Raw genomic sequence first — 17,157 nt, 5'->3', positions numbered from 1 at the left:
AATAACACCTTAAACAACACAAACTAACCATAACCAAAAACTAACTTAAAGCAAACTACTGCCATAAGTGAAAACTCAAGGAGGAAACACAAACTCTGAGGGTTGAAGGACACTCACCTGCTGAAGGTCGTTGAACTTCTGTGTAAAGAGCGGCCTCTGGTAGATCTTGCGCACAGTTCCCTTAGCCTCCTCCTTCACCTCTCCTAAGGGGTTGGTTAACATGACACTGTAAGTACCTGCGTCCTCAGGCTTACAAGGGTTGATCTCCAGACCAATCTGTTAACAGGGTTCATCTATGTCATTTATCATGATTTTTAGTTACATCACTTTACATCCTCAAGCCATACGCATTACTTCATGCCAAGCCTAGAGACTCGCACCATCATCACATAGATAAAAGCTATTAGTAATTGGGGGGGTTTAAACCTGTTACATTGAGAACCGATATCCCACGCTATACCACTAGATCAGCTCAATCCAAATTTCGACCCTTTTGACATCAGTTGATATAAAACAGTTTTGACAATAAGTTTTAAACCAATCATTGTTTCATTTACTTTTTTGTTATCTGAATAATTGCTACTTTTACCTTTGCACTTAAATTCAATATCTCCCATATAGTCCAGTCAATAAAGGGATTGTAGAGGACATGGAGAGGGGAAATTGTTTTACTGCGGGAATGTTTTTGGGGTAGTTAGAAGATAAAAATACCAAAAGCCCCCGCCCCTGGCCCTGCTGCTTCAGCTGGGGAGGGGGGGAAAGACCCCATTTTTTAATTTTTAATACTACACTGAAAACCGTTCATCGTACGGGAAAAATGTAAATTATAAAAAGAAAGATGATGAAATTCTCTACAAGAAAGGTGTTGCTTATTTCTTCCATGAAACATGGAAAACAATCAGGAAGTACATCTAAGTGCATTGTCTTGTCCCACTACAGTGTAGTTTATCACATGGAAGGTCGGATAGCCGAATGTCAGATAATCGAAATGCTACCGTATGACAAGAAAGTTTATAAATATTACGTCTCATTTTGAAATTTTTGACCCTTTCTTTTAAAAACCCATAGTTTCCTAAGCCACCCTCCCGGTTTACCCTACTCCGAGGTTGTAAGACGAAAGAAAAGAGATACTGATTTTCACCTTGTTTCCATCGCAGGTGATGGCCACTCTATCCCCAGACTGCAGAGGAGTTCCGTCCTTGCTCCACACCACGCCGGGCACAGGGTTGCCGAGGAAGGGGGCAGAGAAGACCAGAGGCGAGTCCTCATCAGCCACAGCGTCTCGGAGACCCTTGGGCAGACTGGGTGCCTGCTCAGGAGCGTCTGTCTTAGCTCTGGCTGGAAACATGGCCAACTTTTGTAGTCAGTTAATCGTAAAAACATATTACACAACACATTTTTTTGTAATTTTTAAACCCCCCTCTCCCCCCCTTTTTGAGGCTGTATAACACAAGCCAAACCCCCCCCCCCCACAACACCTGTAACGTCCTGTCAGATATTTTCTTAAACAAGATCGTGGAGTTGAAATCTAGGTAAAATTTTCTCCTGAAATAAAAATATTATTTAAAATAGGTTTTGGTGTTATGTTATCAATAAAAACAAACATTTTATTTACAGATTATTTGAACATCATATCCAAACATTTGAATAGAATAGAACTGAAAATAGCTTACTAGTAAAAATATTTTTATCAAAAAAAGACTGTTCCTTAAATAATTTTGTCATTTATTGGTAAAAATTAATTTTTAACCCCCCCCCTCCATCTCTATTGAATATTAGAGACGAGGAGGCAGCTAGATGAGAATGGGGGGCAAGTTGGATTGGTTGCCGAGCGCTGAGCGGACATGTAATAAGAAAGAGGTTGCGGTGCTTTTAGGCACAGTTTAAAATATTATTAAATTGCACACACAAAGAAATCTACGTGTATTTATGTATGTGTGTACACACCTGTGACAGACAGAGGCGCCTGACTAGTGACTTCACCCTGGGGATTCTTCACTGTGACACTGTAAGTGCCAGCGTCTGCTGGTGTAGCATTGTCTATCAGAAGAGTTTGTGATCCGTCAGGACCATCCACGATCTTCACATGCTTCCCATCAGGCACCAAGGGTTTGCCGTTCAGAGACCACGCGATGGTGGGCGGAGGATGTCCCACCACCTTGACCTCCATCTTTGCTGGGAATCCTTCCACAACGGTCACCGGCTGCAGCTGGGCTAGGAACTGAGGCTTCTTCTCCTTCTGCTTCACATCCACCTGGAAAAATATAAGTGAAGGTTTGGTTGAAATGTTTTTGTTTGTATAACATTCTAGATCTGAAGAAAACTCTCTCTTCCTTAGTTGATAATGCTGTCAGAAACAGTGAAATGTTTTTTTTTATATAGTATAAAGTTTTCTGTCTCATGTGCCTGTTTGGACTCTTTTCCCATTCAGTTTTGTTTAAGGAAAGGCTCTAGGCCAGGATTTTTATGGTAGAAAAAGGAGGATAGCAGCTAGCTTACCTTGAAAGTGTATAGAACCCGGCCATAGAACAAGTAGAAAAATATTTTGCACACAATATTTCGTCCCCTAAGGGACTTTGTCAAGTGTAGAGAGAGTTTATAAATTACAAGATGGCTGCTGTCATGGCTGATGGCTGTTGTCAACAACCAGCACCTGCAACCCTGCATAGTTGACAACAGCCATCAGCCATGACAGCAGCCATCTTGTAATTTATAAACTCTCTCTACACTTGACAAAGTCCCTTAGGGGACGAAATATTGTGTGCAAAATATTTTTCTACTTGTTCTATGGCCTACCCACACTTTCAAGGTAAGCTAGCTGCTATCCTCCTTTTTCTTTCCCATTCCGGTAGGCCTTCTTCCATTAAATATCCTAAAAACCTAGACCCTTGTGCTCTTGTTACACCATATAAACCTTTATACGTCACTTTTTAAATTTTAATTTGTAGCATGCCTAAGAATCTTGTGTTTACTTCCTGTTATCTGTAAAAACTACAGTACCGAATCCATACTATTGCATGATTGCGAACGCCAATGACAATAAATGATGGTTAAGAATATGCCTTAACAGACTTATTTTTCCATTTTACTTTCTATATTTTATTTCCTGTTCATTACATAAGTCACTATAATATGTCTGATACATGGCCTTGTTTATTTTACTTAGTATCTTTCTATTATCTAATTTGACTGACTAAAATTTTCAATAAAATAGTCGTCTATTACTAGACAAATAACAATTTAACAATGTTTACTTTTATAAGATAGGTTTTGCCAACAGCTTGCTTTCTACATAACTTCTACAGTCTACTACCCAAAATTGTGGTAAACTTACTCTTTGTTTAGCCTGTCGGAACTATTACTTGGTTTTAAGCCAATTCTCAGTATTTTGATTACCTTAGCGTTAGAGGAAGTATCTCCCAGCCTGTTGGACACTGCCACTTCATAGGTACCTGCATCTTCAGGCTTCACCTGCAAAAATTAAAGCAAACTATAAAGTATATTCTCTGAAAAACTCAACTTCAACTTAATATTCAGTCACAGTGAAGCGGAACAACAACACAAGGAACTAGTAAGTTGGTGACTTGGTAATGTAATTATACACACAATATTCCTTCTAGGCTATTCTACGTTTAGTTAATAGAACAATGTAAATTAATTAAAATTTCCTGAAGAGATAAACTAGATAAAAACTGGTTTCATCTTTAAATTGTTGTTAGCCTGTGCATCTCTTGGAAGTCACTTTGGGAATGTTCACAGGAGTCTACTGTTGAACACATGGTATGGTGTCACTGATCACTGAATTTAGATTCCTTAAGGACTAATTTTGAATTATATTACATGAAATATATTGCAATTCTCTTACATTAAATTATGCATGTAATATAGTTATTTGTGCAACTAGTGAGAAAAGTGAGCAATTGACTCACTCGAGAGAAATCCTTACTCACGAGCCGTAGGCGAGTGAGGAATGGTTTCTAGAGTGAGGCAATTGTACTTTGAACTCGAATTGCACATTATACTTTTCCTACAGTTACCATAAAACAAATAAATTGGTGAAGAAACATAACCTATTTTTACACAGAAGTGAACTTTTAACATAACATTTAATGTGAAGTGACAAATACAACAGTACAACAGCTGACCAGCTGATTTACAGCCAGTGCTGCCAACGTATTTCGCGAGCATACCACGTTGCCTGCATGTTACGCGCTCACTATTTCGTGCCTTCACGTTGCAAATCTGGAGTGAGACAAAGTAATTAGAGTGAGACAATGTTATCATTGTCTCACTGATGAGTGAATTGGCCACTTTGCTTTCTCAAATCGGTGAGAGAACATGCACATTGTTAGGTAACTGTAGGAAAAATATATTTTTGATAATTATCTAATCTAAATGAAGTTATGGGCTTTGTCAAAAAATAGGCTGTGGATATTATCATAGACTAACCAACACAAGTAGACTTCTCATCCCATTGTAAGTTTTGAAGCACGTTTTTCGTGTCTAGTTCATGTACGTAACACAAAGGCGCTAGTGTCGACGAAACTTTGTTTCTATTATTTTAGGGTTAATTTCTTGATTTGTGCTTTACTGTTTGGTTATATAATTAGGGGACAAGTTATTGTTTATGATTAGATCGTATTATTTGGTTAAACAAGGTTTTAAATGGCTGTAATAACGGGAAACAAATTGTAAACAAAACTCGACCTCTACGTAAACCGTACAGAACTAACAATAAAATTGTCTTCAGCTGTTCCATAAGGATGAGAAATCTACTAAGGCAGTTTGTTTTATCTATGATATTATTCATGATTAATTACTGAACATATATTAATGGAATTATACAAAATAAGTTGAATCAATACTAGGCCTGCCCTTTCACTATAGATTAAGGATGACTTTCTGAGGAGTGCTTTATGACAACAAAATTATAAGAAGGAACAAAATTAAAATATTTTAAGAAATTTAATACTAAATAATGAATGTATGAAATGGAATATTACAATAAATATTCATACATATGGTTCACTTAAGGACCTCACCTTGTCTATAGCCAGTGTGAGCACACCCGCGGGTGTAGTGCTCATGATGACGTGAGGCGAAGGTCTCACCGGGTGTCCGTCTTTGGTCCACTTCACCTCGGGTGTCGGGAATGCAGCGACTTGCGCCTCTAATCTGAGAGGTTCTCCTTCCACGGCGGCTGTGTCTGTCAGACCCTTGGTGAACTGCGGCTGTCTGGCCTCCGCTAAAAATGGTAGAGAAATTCAATTTTCATTTGTTGCAAAATGCAACTGTAATTTCTTGAGGTGACTGAGTCATAGCTAAATCATAAAGATGTGTAATGAATCAGCAAACAATATGTCCATGACCTACTGTTAGGATTAGCTTGTTTGCATTGGCGATAAAATTCCACTGCTGATTGAACTTTACAGAGTTATTATTATTGCCACACCCGTAAACAGTATGCAAAATACCTCAATTCCGCTTTATTTATTTCCACTTGCATTTGCAAGCAGGAATGACTATTGCCGCTTGCTAAATCAGCTGATTTCACATTTGGCATTTATTTATATAAAACACTAACATCCAGTAAGCAAATAACATTAACTAAAAAATGCAAACATAACCTGATTGACATTTTACATACAACTAAAAAAAAGATTATCTTAGTGTTATGTAAGGTTAATTATGGTGGTAGGAAAAATCTAGTGTGTTTACAAGCACAAACAGTCAATACCACTCTCAAAATGTATGGCCGCACTCAGCTATCTTGTGCGACCTTCTACAGTTCTCGAGCGGCAATGAAGTACTATGCGTTCTTAATACATAAATATCTATTTCCATTAAATTGTTCTATATATTTTTACATACACCTATTCTAATAGAGTATAAATTTTAAATACTGCTTCAAATTAAAAAAAAATCTATGTACACTTCTGTTACAAACCATAAGAATCGTCATAATGCGGAAACACAATACTATTACAACACAACACACATACAACAGCGTCAAATGTAACCATCACAGCCAAGGATTAATTTTTCAAACAAAAACATCTTGTACTTGATCAGCAAAAATAGCACCAACAATGTACTACAAGTACTCTGTTGAGTACTCGTCTGATTTTTAAAAAGGTACTTTTATAACAGATAGAGCAAATAAAGTTGCAAAAATGTTGAAAAATTTAAACTGTTGATTGACACTATAAATTGGCAGGAACACTGGCTAAAAAAACACAAGCTCTTAAAACGTAAAAAGTAGTTCTCTTTTATGTCTCCTGAGTGGCAACATCAAGTAAATATTTTTCTTTTAAATATTCAAGGTGGTGAGAAGAAACCACCACAACAACCATCAGTGATACGCTACTAAACGGAAGAGACAGCTGTTTCTGAAACAATCCTACCCTACTTACATCAAAGCCAAGCTAATGGTATCAGCTAATCAAAATAGAAAATTATACATTATCTAACGACATCTACTCACGAGCAACAGCGACGGCGCAGATGCTGGAACTTTCTCCGTTTTCATTGATCGCCATCAGCTTGTATGCTCCACAGTCAGTGGGCTTGACACTGTCAATGTTCAACTTGACTGAGCCATCAGGAGCCACGGAGATCTTCACTCGGTCACTCGGCTCTAGCGGTTCTCCATCCTTTAACCTGAGAAACACAAACAAAACAATGTGAGTTCTGGTTCTACCTATTGTTACATTTGAACTTTATTAGCTTTTATCTCTGAGAAGGGTTAGCTAATATTTTGATTGTCGTGCTATGCAATGTCTTCACTCCCCGATGGCCACAGTGATAGAGGTCACCTCTTTTGTTAACATGACCAATAATTCTGTTCTTCTCTTGATGTATCTTCACTACTCTATCAATAAACACACTGCTGCATATGACTTTCTGGGCAATCGCTACAGCTGCGAAACATGGAAAATGAGCAAAGCAAACTGCAAGTATGCCTAAATAGCTTTGAGAATGTTTATAAAAGTTAAGGAAAAAACAACGCCAAATGAGGAGCTGTAGTTAGGGGAGTCTAAAACCAGGCGTTGAGTGGGATACACCGTCAGAAAGAATTAAGAAGATGTTTCCATAAAAGCCTTGTGAGGAAACTCTGCTGGTAAATGAAAACAAATTTGCCAGCCTGACATTTTTTTGTTGAACATAGCTCAAGCCAAGCTTTCATTAAAGCTCGAGCCTCAAGTTTTTTTATGTGTCACTGTCATAATAGATGATAGGTGATAATTCTAAAGTCTAAGGAAATACTCCACAACAGCCTACATGCATTATGTTGCTGACCTACAATGGTTCTATCATAACACAACTTACTCAAGAAACTTAAGAATACCATTTTAAACTACAAGATAAGGCTCTCCTTTAAATGTGAAGGTTTGATCCTGAGAAAAATCTTTTTAAACTCTCGCATAATTATTGGTGGAACTATTACTTGATTTGATGCATGACAAAATAAGGAGGCCAGACAGTTAAATTACCAGGGTTTATAGAGCCTTCACTTACAAACAACTTTAACATTTTAAAATTCCACTATCTTTGAATTACATAAAAAATATTTATGTACAAACACCTTACATTTATTCTATAAAACTCACCACTTGACCTGAGGCATGGGACTGCCGTCCACCTTGGCTCTGAGCTCCAGAGGATCTGCCTCGGCCAGGTCGATGCTGCGGTCCAGCGTCTTGGAAAAGCTCGGAGGAATCTGAGCCATCTTGAGACTGGCCGAGCTCTCCGCCTCACCTGCTAGATTGGCTGCCTTCACTGTGTACTGCCAGGACAGATAATGTTGACAGCATAAAGGTCAGTTTTGGTAGACATTTGTTTAAGGGATTTTGTTTTTGTCTGTGATGTCTACTGTATTGTTCTGTGAGTGAATTTAATTGTTTTCCCATTACATTTAGGTTTGTGTACTATTCTTGTAATGTTTTGATACTTCACACTCTAGGATGGGATCAGATTCCATCTCTAAAAAATGTTTAGAAAACTTTGCTTTTTAGCTTTTTTAAGCTAATATTTCAAATTTGCCAGCCTGAAACTTTTTTGTTGTACAGAGCTCAAGCCAAGCTTTCAAATAAAAGCTCGAGCCTCAAGTTTTTTTTTATGAGTCACTGTCATAATAGATGATAGGTAATATTTAATCAAGAATCAAGAATTTATTGCAACAAATTATAAAAAGAACATTTTGTATAGTTGAGGTCAATATTTATTTATTTATTTTATTTTCAAATGCTACAAAACAGCACATGCCAATTACTCTGTAGCATTAATCATGTAAAAAGAACGTTAACAAGAGTATTACAATATAGAAATAAATACAAGGGAAAAAATGTCCGTCTTCTATGGTGGCAGTCATATCATATAACAGTTTCACTCAAAATATGAATATAAAATATAAATAAGAATGACAATATACAATTTAAATATACAGTAACAAGAGAATTTATACTAACTAAAATAATACTGATGGTCATGAATCAAATATAATAAACATGCAATAAATATAATAAATAAAATAGGTAATATTTAGACAAATTATTACTTAACGTTGTTAAGAAATATTGAATTCATTTGACAAACAGACATTTAAAATTTTTAGTGATAAGTAAAATATATCAAACTGATAGGCATTACAAGTGCGAGACATTATATTTAGTGGGGAATTGAATCCAAGATTGGTACGAGAGTATAAGAATAACTTGGGCTAAGAAGTCTGAATAATCTGCAAAGATAAAATGTCCAGTGTATAGCATATTGATTAGGGCCTATAACATTCAATAACTTACAGATAATTTAACCAACAATGTAAGTTACACGTGTAAGACCTACATCAGTCAGAAAACTAAAAACTGATATCAATGTCAGATATAAAAATTTCACTTAAACTATAACTAATGGTGGAAAATGTCTTTTATATCCTAGTAGCAAAGTGGACTTTTCCATTCAAGCAAATCTTACTCAAAAGTAAGATTTGCCTGTTCTATTTTAGGATGTTGTTTTGAAGCTTTTGGTTTTCTTGTGACAGGATGGGCTAGTTCCATTTTAAGTAAGCCTGCTATCCCAGCGACAATAGCATGGTTAGTTATACTTTTGAGAAGATAAGTATGCAAATGTAACTAATACTCTGACTATGGATTGAAATAGAGATTCTATACCCATCTTAACACATTTGCTACCTACCAACTATACTCAGTGCCTAGACACAGAGGAGTATGGCAGTTGGTAGGGAACATGATGTTAACACATTAGCTACCAACTATACTCACCCCTCAGATAAGTATCTCATCCCTCAGATGTTAATCTGTAAAAGTATCAAAACTTCATGGAAAACCGAATTTTGACACTAGCGTACTCTGTGAGTGGTCAACTATTCAAGCTGGTCCATATTGATGTGATGTCTTTTTCAGGACCCAAAAGTTAATGGTAATAGGCAATCATTACTTGTACTGAAATTTTAAGTAATAATTCACAAGACCTACCTGACCAACGTCAGCGTGACAGAAGTGACCAATAGACAAAGTACTACAAGCTTGACCTTCTGTAGCGTCTTCAATGACAATATGGCCGTCACTGACTAACTTCTTGTCATCTTTGTACCTAGAACAAAGCCAACAAAGTGCATCAAGCATGAGAATTACAAGGTTACAACAACACAGCTTCCAGTGTCTTTATTGGGATTTGATACAATTCTCAGACAAGGAAGGACGGATGAGCCTGTATTATTCTCTAAAATGAGGGAACAATGGGAATCAAAGAAAAGAAATGGAATATATTTAACACATTAAACTTTAAACCACTCCATACTTGTGGTCAAGCGTAAAATATGCTTTTCCAGAAAAAAGTTATTTGGCTTGATCAAATCTTCTGACAACTCATAAAGCAACACATATGGTGTTCTATGGTGATTTTCCAGTTTGGATATATAGTAAATATACTTGACAATAGTTCATTCAGTACAACCCCGCTAATCCGTCACCTATGTAACTGGGGCCATTGTCGAAACACAGAAAACATAAAAAGGACATATTAAAGGAGCATATTAAAGGACCAAATTAATTGCTTGACTGATATCGACTATGGGAGACAATGATGTTGTTTTGATTCCTTTACCGAAGAGGACATTCAGGAGTTTGCTGCGATCACATATGTACTCCTAACTACAAGTTTCCATGATTGCTGGAGTCAATGATGATATCTCTACGAGTTTGGGAAATTTTAATATTACTGCGATCACAGAAGACGATATTGATGTTTCCGAGGTTGCGGGGGACAAACAAGATTTTAACCACAATTGCAGGAGACGGTGATGTTCTTCATACGACCATAGCAAATAGCCACAATATTACTGCAATAACATTGTCACCAACAGGCAATGGCACAGACGGATTGAGCGAGGAGTCGGACTAGCGGAGGTCAGATTAGTGGAGTTTTACTGTAATTAGATTAAAATTTAAAATTAAATAGAAAAAGATTTATTTTTAATGCAAATAGGGTAATGGGCTCTTTCTTATATTCAACATTTTTTTTTAAGTCATGGTGAGGTAGCCTCTGGATCACTAAATTTAAGCTAAATGGTTTATGTTACCTGGCTTCGTCAAGTGATCCTGCTTCAGTAGTAGATTTTTTTAAAGGTATAATTTTTAATCAATGACTGGTAATAACACTTGGAAATAACAATTTAAAATAGCAAACAATACAGTACTTATTCCTAAAGTGTGATGACTTAATAAAAACCTTTCTATATATAGCTGAATATGATACACTACAATATCAATAACTAAGGTAACTTTGAGAAAAATAAAAACAGATAAAACATGAAATGCTTTAGAAAAAATCAATTGTAGTTAAAATAAGTATTAGACAATAAAAATAAAATAGTTAGAAAATATTAAATACATCAAATAAAGCTACAGTTACTAACCAGCTAATTTGAGGTTTAGGTATCCCAATAGCTCTGATTTTAAACTCCACGGGGTGATAGTCCTTGATCGTCTGTCCGTCGAGCTGCTTCAGTAGAGACGGTTTCTCCGCTACAAAACAGTAGCAAAGATTAAGTCAGCCGCAGTCTAGCCCGATATAGACCTAATTTCAACGACTTGGCTGAGATACAAATTGATTCTGGCACCAGCTTTGACACAAACACAATAAATCCTAAGCATTATAAGTTTAGAGATGAAAAATGAGTGCTAATTAAAGGATAAGCTATAAACGCCTTCTTTGGACCGTTTTCAATTCCTTGGAGGCTTATATATAATTATCAAGAATCTCTTAGTTATTCTTACACAATGCACATGTCATGACTGGGTCAGTGGTTGGAGAGCAAGGATTCCATCCTGGAGGATTCAAGGGACTTAAATAAGCTATGGCTCTTAAGTATATGATTATGTAAATAAACACTGGAATTTAATTTATTCATTGTGAATGCAATCATGTTATTTTAAGAGTTCTTTTTATTATTCAACTACTTTTTACCGACAAAACAGGTTGATAAAGTCAACTTTCTAACAGACAATCTTTCTACCTAACGTAAATTTATATTAAGTTTCTTTTGAGTTATTTATTTTTATTTTTTAATGAGGGACATGGTAATGCTCAAGTTAACTTACAAGGTAATACTCACTATGAACTGTCAGTTTCGCTTTGGCTTCAGACTCTCCTACATTGTTGCTTGCCTTGACCGTGTAGACGTTCTCATCGTCCACTCCGACATTCTTCAAGATCAACTTGTAAACTTCATCTTTTGTGTTGTTGTCCATCACTGAGTGTTCGTCATCCTTCACCACCTTGTTGCCAGCCAGCCTTCATGCAACAAGAAGAAAGCGGATTAAAATCACAGACAGTATTTGTGAATTAGGCAAGGTAACAGGTATGTGTTGAATAGAGACTGGTGAAGAGAAACTCATGAAACTCAAGGAAATCATCAACTATCTCTTCAACTCATACCTTTTTTAGCAGACTTTTTACCATCTAAAAACGTAGGCCGTTTGACCCTATGTTACATCCTTATCCTTAAGAGTCCATGGAGGATAGTGGCCATCTTGGAAAATTTCACAAAGGCTGTTGAAGAAATTAATCTCTCAATGAAAGTGCTCACCTTGACACCTTGAGGCCTGAAGATGGTTTCACAGAACCTAAACTAGTTGCCAGAAAGCAACAAAGGATTACTATATGCAGGTATTGTAAACCATTTTAAGCTGCTGAAGAGTTATTTATTGTCCAAAAATATTTTTTCAAACACCAAAGTGATTATAATTTAAACAACTTTGCCTTGCTTGATGCCTATGTGGAAGGGCAAAGACAAGGCAAGGTTGGGGCCAACAAGGTCCAATGTATACGGATACAAAAATATTGTTCTCACCAAGTGATATTGGGACGAGGGTTGGCCAGTATGTTAGCTATCAGTTCCACTTGCTCGTACGGAGTGCAGGTTGTGTCCTTGTAACATATGATCTCCGGTCGGAACACCATGTCCAGACGAGCCTAGAAAGAAACAAGTCTTACTTCACAAAATATTCATATCAGTTTACAAATCATACTTTTAAGATGTAAATGAACATGCAAGAAGTAAATATATTAAGTACCTCTTTTTTGCAAAATATTTTAATTAATTAAATTTCTTGGTTGGTATAACACAAAAATTGTTTTACCCTTTAAGGATTATTTCCTGGTTTTCAACTGAAAGCCTGAACCTACCAGTCCTAAATTGAACTCCAAGGCTTCAACACGTTACAGGTTTAACTGTCAACAATTTTATTGGTGGAGTTATACTTTTCAAAAACATAGTCACAAGATCCCCCTCCCCCCCTTTGAGTCACAAGATCCCCTTTGAGGTCAAAGGGTTGAAAACTAATCACAGACAACAACAGTTTAAAATTTAAAACTTATACACATTTAGCATTTTAACGTCTAAAAGAAATTTATTGTAAAGTTTATGAGTATTTAATGAGGGATGACTTATAAAGGTTTCAGTCTATGAGGACTTAAGTTGCTCTCTACAAGTCTGGAGTAGCAGTTATGACTTTGCTGCCCATCAAGTAAACAAATACATTCTTATGTACAATATTAATCTAATGAATTTGTCACTGAGGGTAGTATATGCACAAGTAGAAGTATTGGCAAATTCTTGTGACAGCATACATAATCACCTCTAACTCTTTCTAAAAGTTTGATCCAGTTTACTATTTTGTTTCTAAAATTTGACCGAAATGGTAATTTATTTGACTGTAAATACTGGAACACATGACGAGGCCACTCACACTGCTGTCGGCTGAGCCCCACTTGTTGAATGCTGTGACCTTGTACTCCCCAGTATCTTCGTGACGGCCTGCGGGTATCTTGAGTGTGAACGTACATTCCTTCAGTCCGTCCTTCACTTCTTTATCTGTACTGGCCAGGGTGAATCTCACACTAATGTCTTCACCGTCCTTGGTCCTGTAGAGAAATACAATTAAGACACAGAAAAGTAAAAAATATAAAAAATAATTTTTGTCATACTGCAGCAAAAAGAAGTAGCATTTTTACTCTATAGGGAGTAAAAATTATTTTTAGACCCTAGGAAGTAAAAATCTGCTGTTGTCAACTCAGTTGTATATTTCCCATTGTAAAAAAAAATTGCATGTATCAAAAGTATGTATCGATTGTTTAATCGATTGTAGTTCATGGTTGCCTTTTTGTAACTAATTCGACATATCGATAGTATAATGTACACTAACACAATCTTAATAGACCAAACGATTTATCCACTTACTAAACAGCTGCTTGTTTCCATAAGCAAATTAAATTGAAACAAGCTAGACTTAGTTTTGAAAGGTTACCTTTAAATGAAAATTATTTCCTTTTTTAACATAGTTTTTTCAAACAATGGTGCAATATGACAAAAAATATAGTTCATCATACGGGCAAAAAATGTCTTTTCAATCCTCGATTGTAAAATTTGACCTCGGGTCGAAAAGAGACACTTTAGGCCCTAGTGATGAAATATACTATTGTAAGAAAGCCAATTGCTTGGTCAGGAATTATTTGGAAGAGGATAGAGTTTGACTGTACCTGAGAAAATACTCTTTTAGCCCCCAGACTCTTATTTCCCTCAGGAAAGCTAGCTAAGTGAATCCCTTTTAAAAATAGTTCAAAAATAAGGAACCTTTCACATACAGTTTTCACTTTGTCAGACACTTATTGGTTACACTATTGTAGGTTGTAGTCGATATTTCGATATTTGCAATTTTATGGATTTCTGAAACGTTTGACCACACTATAACTCTATGAGACGTATGCTTAAAACTGTTACTGAACTACTGACTCTTTAGTCAATGTGTGTTCAACAAAGTGCATTTTATTTCTAGCTCCTTTATTTACAGCTCACTTAGACATTATGAAAAATGTGCCACCCTCTTGTGAAGACATGCTCATTTTGTTTGTACCCACGTTTTTTCTAACCTAGTGTTTTGTTTCAGGATTGATTTTTTGCATGTTTTTCTGACTACTATACAGTGTTCTGTGTAGTTATGCTATGTCATTTTCTAGCTTTAGCAGGGTTTGTTTGCTAATTTTGTTATTTTTTATGTACTTCCTCACCTGAATCACATTCCAGATCCCAAAACGTTGTGGAAAAACTTGTTTTTTACTAATCGTAATGGAAAATGTCTGTTAGCTTTAAAGATGATTGCTGCAATACATGCTAAACATAATCTAATATCTTCACCAATTCTATGACGTAATGATCTCCTGAAGACCGAGCGACAGTCTTTATGAACGAACTCAGTAGCTTACCATCAAAACATATAAGACGTTTCTAAGCATTAATTGGTCAACTTTCATGGTTGTTTCAAGCTACAACTTGTATATTGACTTGCCATTTAACCTCCGGAATGGGATCTCCAGTGACGACAGCAGTGAAGGTGACATCCTGACCCTTTGGCACCTCCTGTGGCTTGAGTGGAGTCTTGAACTTGGGCTCTCGTAGAGCAGCCTCCGCTAAAACAGATACACTAAACTTTAATCCATGGATGAAGGAGAAATCCATATATGATTCCCTTATGGACTATTAGGTATAACATTTCAGATTGATGTGGGGGTATAATTGGCTGTATGGCAAAATATCAAACAAAATGTTCAAGAGTCTTGATTTAGGGGACATCTAATGGTCACACTGAAAATACTACAAGGGTTGTCTGTGAATTAAGGTCTCCATTGAGTTTCCGTTGCGTTCTAGTTTAAATCCAAGACCAATTTAAAGGATTTAGTGGTTTTAGTGGATTTCCCATATGGGGAATAAACTATTACCGTAGGTCTCATAAAAAAACTGACCCAGGACCGATTAACTTTTTCATTTCCATGAACTCGGAGGCCAAAAATCTATCTGTTCAAATTTATATATATTTATCATCCGATTTGGATGAAATTTTCTACAAAAGTATAAATCTATGTTTATTTGAACGAGTTTGCAAACCAGAACGATTGGACCTTGAGAACGGGGTAAAGAATGGTTTTCCATTTCTAACGCAATTTCTTTCTAATTAATTTTGCAGAGCTTACAAAGAAAAAACTATTTATCCCTCCAAACTCACTCAGCACAGACAGTTGGGCAGTCTGCACCTTCTCGCCCAGTCTGTTCACAACTTTGCACTTGTAATAGCCAGCGTCTGCCACTTTGATGTTACGCAGCTCCAGCCGATACTTCTGACCTTGCTCAGAGATCTTTGTGTGGTCATCCACCTTCAACTCTTCATTTTCCTTGTACCTGAATCACAAAATTATTGTGTTTCAATATATAAATTTGATTAATCCTGTTAGAAAACCGGTTTTTTAGGATTAGTTGTCTCTGTCTAGGTGGATGGCTATTTCTAAATAACGGAATCCACCTTGGTACTATATTATTTATACTACTTGTCATTTTTGTACCTGGACAACAAATTCAGTAAGTGTATTTGTTTTTTTGTAAAAAAAGTTATAACCGTAAAAAATAATTTTAGCTAGGCCTAACTGAGCTTATAATTAGAGATATAGGTTATAATTATAGAGGTGAGGTTATATATGTCTATGTTATCAGATATAATGGTATCTGGTATTTATGTTGCATCAGGTATTATCACCACGATCATTTATATTATTTAACAATATAATGTAATGTAATCCATAGTTTTATTGCTATAAAAATGATCTCTTGTAGTTTTTATCATTTTGAGAACATAAAACATCAAGCCATATTCATGTCTCTTAAAATTAATGTAAAATAGTTTAAGAAATAAATTGACCGAGAATAATTTGAGTCCATCTCATTAAACTTGATTACCTTAAGTTAACTTGATATTCACTAAAACCAAAATAAATAAGAATATAGAGGTAACAAATAGCTTAAAGCACAAAGAACGGATGAAAGAATCTTTTCATACCACTTAGCTTCTGGCCGTGGAACTCCCTTGGCTTCAACCTCAAAGACAGTAGAAAGAGACTCATACACAGTGCGATCGTTCATATCGGCAGACAGAATCTCCGGAGCAGCTAAACGGAATAACAATAGTGTGAGTAACAAAACTAATTTTATTTCTTCAACACCACAACTTGAGATTTAAATTTTAGTTAAAATAACTTCAGTTGAGATTCATAATAAAATAAAAAGACCAGCACCTTCTATCATTTGGTCTCCCACATTTAATTTAAACGCATAGTTAATTTTTAGCTTTAAAATAATAAGGAAATAAAGTAAAGAAAATGTAACCCTAGGAACATCTACATAACAAAAAAACTTATCTACAAAAAGATAAACAGTAAAAATACATAGCCTATACAGCACTAATTAAAGCGATAGTGAGAGAAGCTCTAACATATTTCACAATAGTATTGTGAATATGCACATTAAAAAAGCACATAACACAAAGCAAAACAAAAAACGTCAGCATTGAAGCAAAAAGACAGACAAAACACTAACACACGGACATAAAAACAAAAATATATATTGACGAAAAAAGCTGAAACAAGACAAAATAATTTTTATTAATACCTCAAATTGATGGCTGATGTAATTTGTACATACCCATCAACAAAGTTAAGTTATACCTACATCAGAAAGCAACAGGTTGAGTGCAATGATCATTTTTTTACAATACAATAATTCATATGTATATCATACCTTAATTTTTAGCA

General features: G+C 35.8%; 1 protein-coding gene across 10 annotated transcripts in view; it reads right to left on the bottom strand.

Annotated features, from left to right (window-relative positions):
- Positions 1–17,157, bottom strand: part of LOC128996298 (obscurin-like) — a 255,278-nt gene that overhangs the window by 44,204 nt on the left and 193,917 nt on the right. For all 10 annotated transcript variants that reach the window (XM_054421531.1, XM_054421532.1, XM_054421524.1 and 7 more), the window contains 15 exons: positions 16,407–16,515; positions 15,582–15,754; positions 14,868–14,988; positions 13,272–13,446; positions 12,374–12,495; positions 11,636–11,814; positions 10,937–11,045; positions 9,495–9,612; positions 7,611–7,786; positions 6,485–6,660; positions 5,043–5,245; positions 3,397–3,471; positions 1,948–2,254; positions 1,142–1,338; positions 118–276 (listed from right to left, as the gene is read on the bottom strand). In XM_054421531.1, coding sequence (XP_054277506.1) covers positions 118–276; positions 1,142–1,338; positions 1,948–2,254; positions 3,397–3,471; positions 5,043–5,245; positions 6,485–6,660; positions 7,611–7,786; positions 9,495–9,612; positions 10,937–11,045; positions 11,636–11,814; positions 12,374–12,495; positions 13,272–13,446; positions 14,868–14,988; positions 15,582–15,754; positions 16,407–16,515 — 2,399 coding nt within the window. The remainder of the gene's footprint in view (positions 1–117; positions 277–1,141; positions 1,339–1,947; positions 2,255–3,396; positions 3,472–5,042; positions 5,246–6,484; positions 6,661–7,610; positions 7,787–9,494; positions 9,613–10,936; positions 11,046–11,635; positions 11,815–12,373; positions 12,496–13,271; positions 13,447–14,867; positions 14,989–15,581; positions 15,755–16,406; positions 16,516–17,157) is intronic.

Source organism: Macrosteles quadrilineatus, unplaced genomic scaffold (genome assembly GCF_028750875.1).
Source record: "Macrosteles quadrilineatus isolate MER2022 unplaced genomic scaffold, UCM_ALF_1.0 Scaffold_6__1_contigs__length_79288215, whole genome shotgun sequence".
Taxonomy (NCBI): Eukaryota; Metazoa; Arthropoda; class Insecta; order Hemiptera; family Cicadellidae; genus Macrosteles; species Macrosteles quadrilineatus.
The sequence above is the reverse complement of the archived record's forward strand: the minus strand, read 5'-3'. Positions and strand labels throughout refer to the sequence as shown.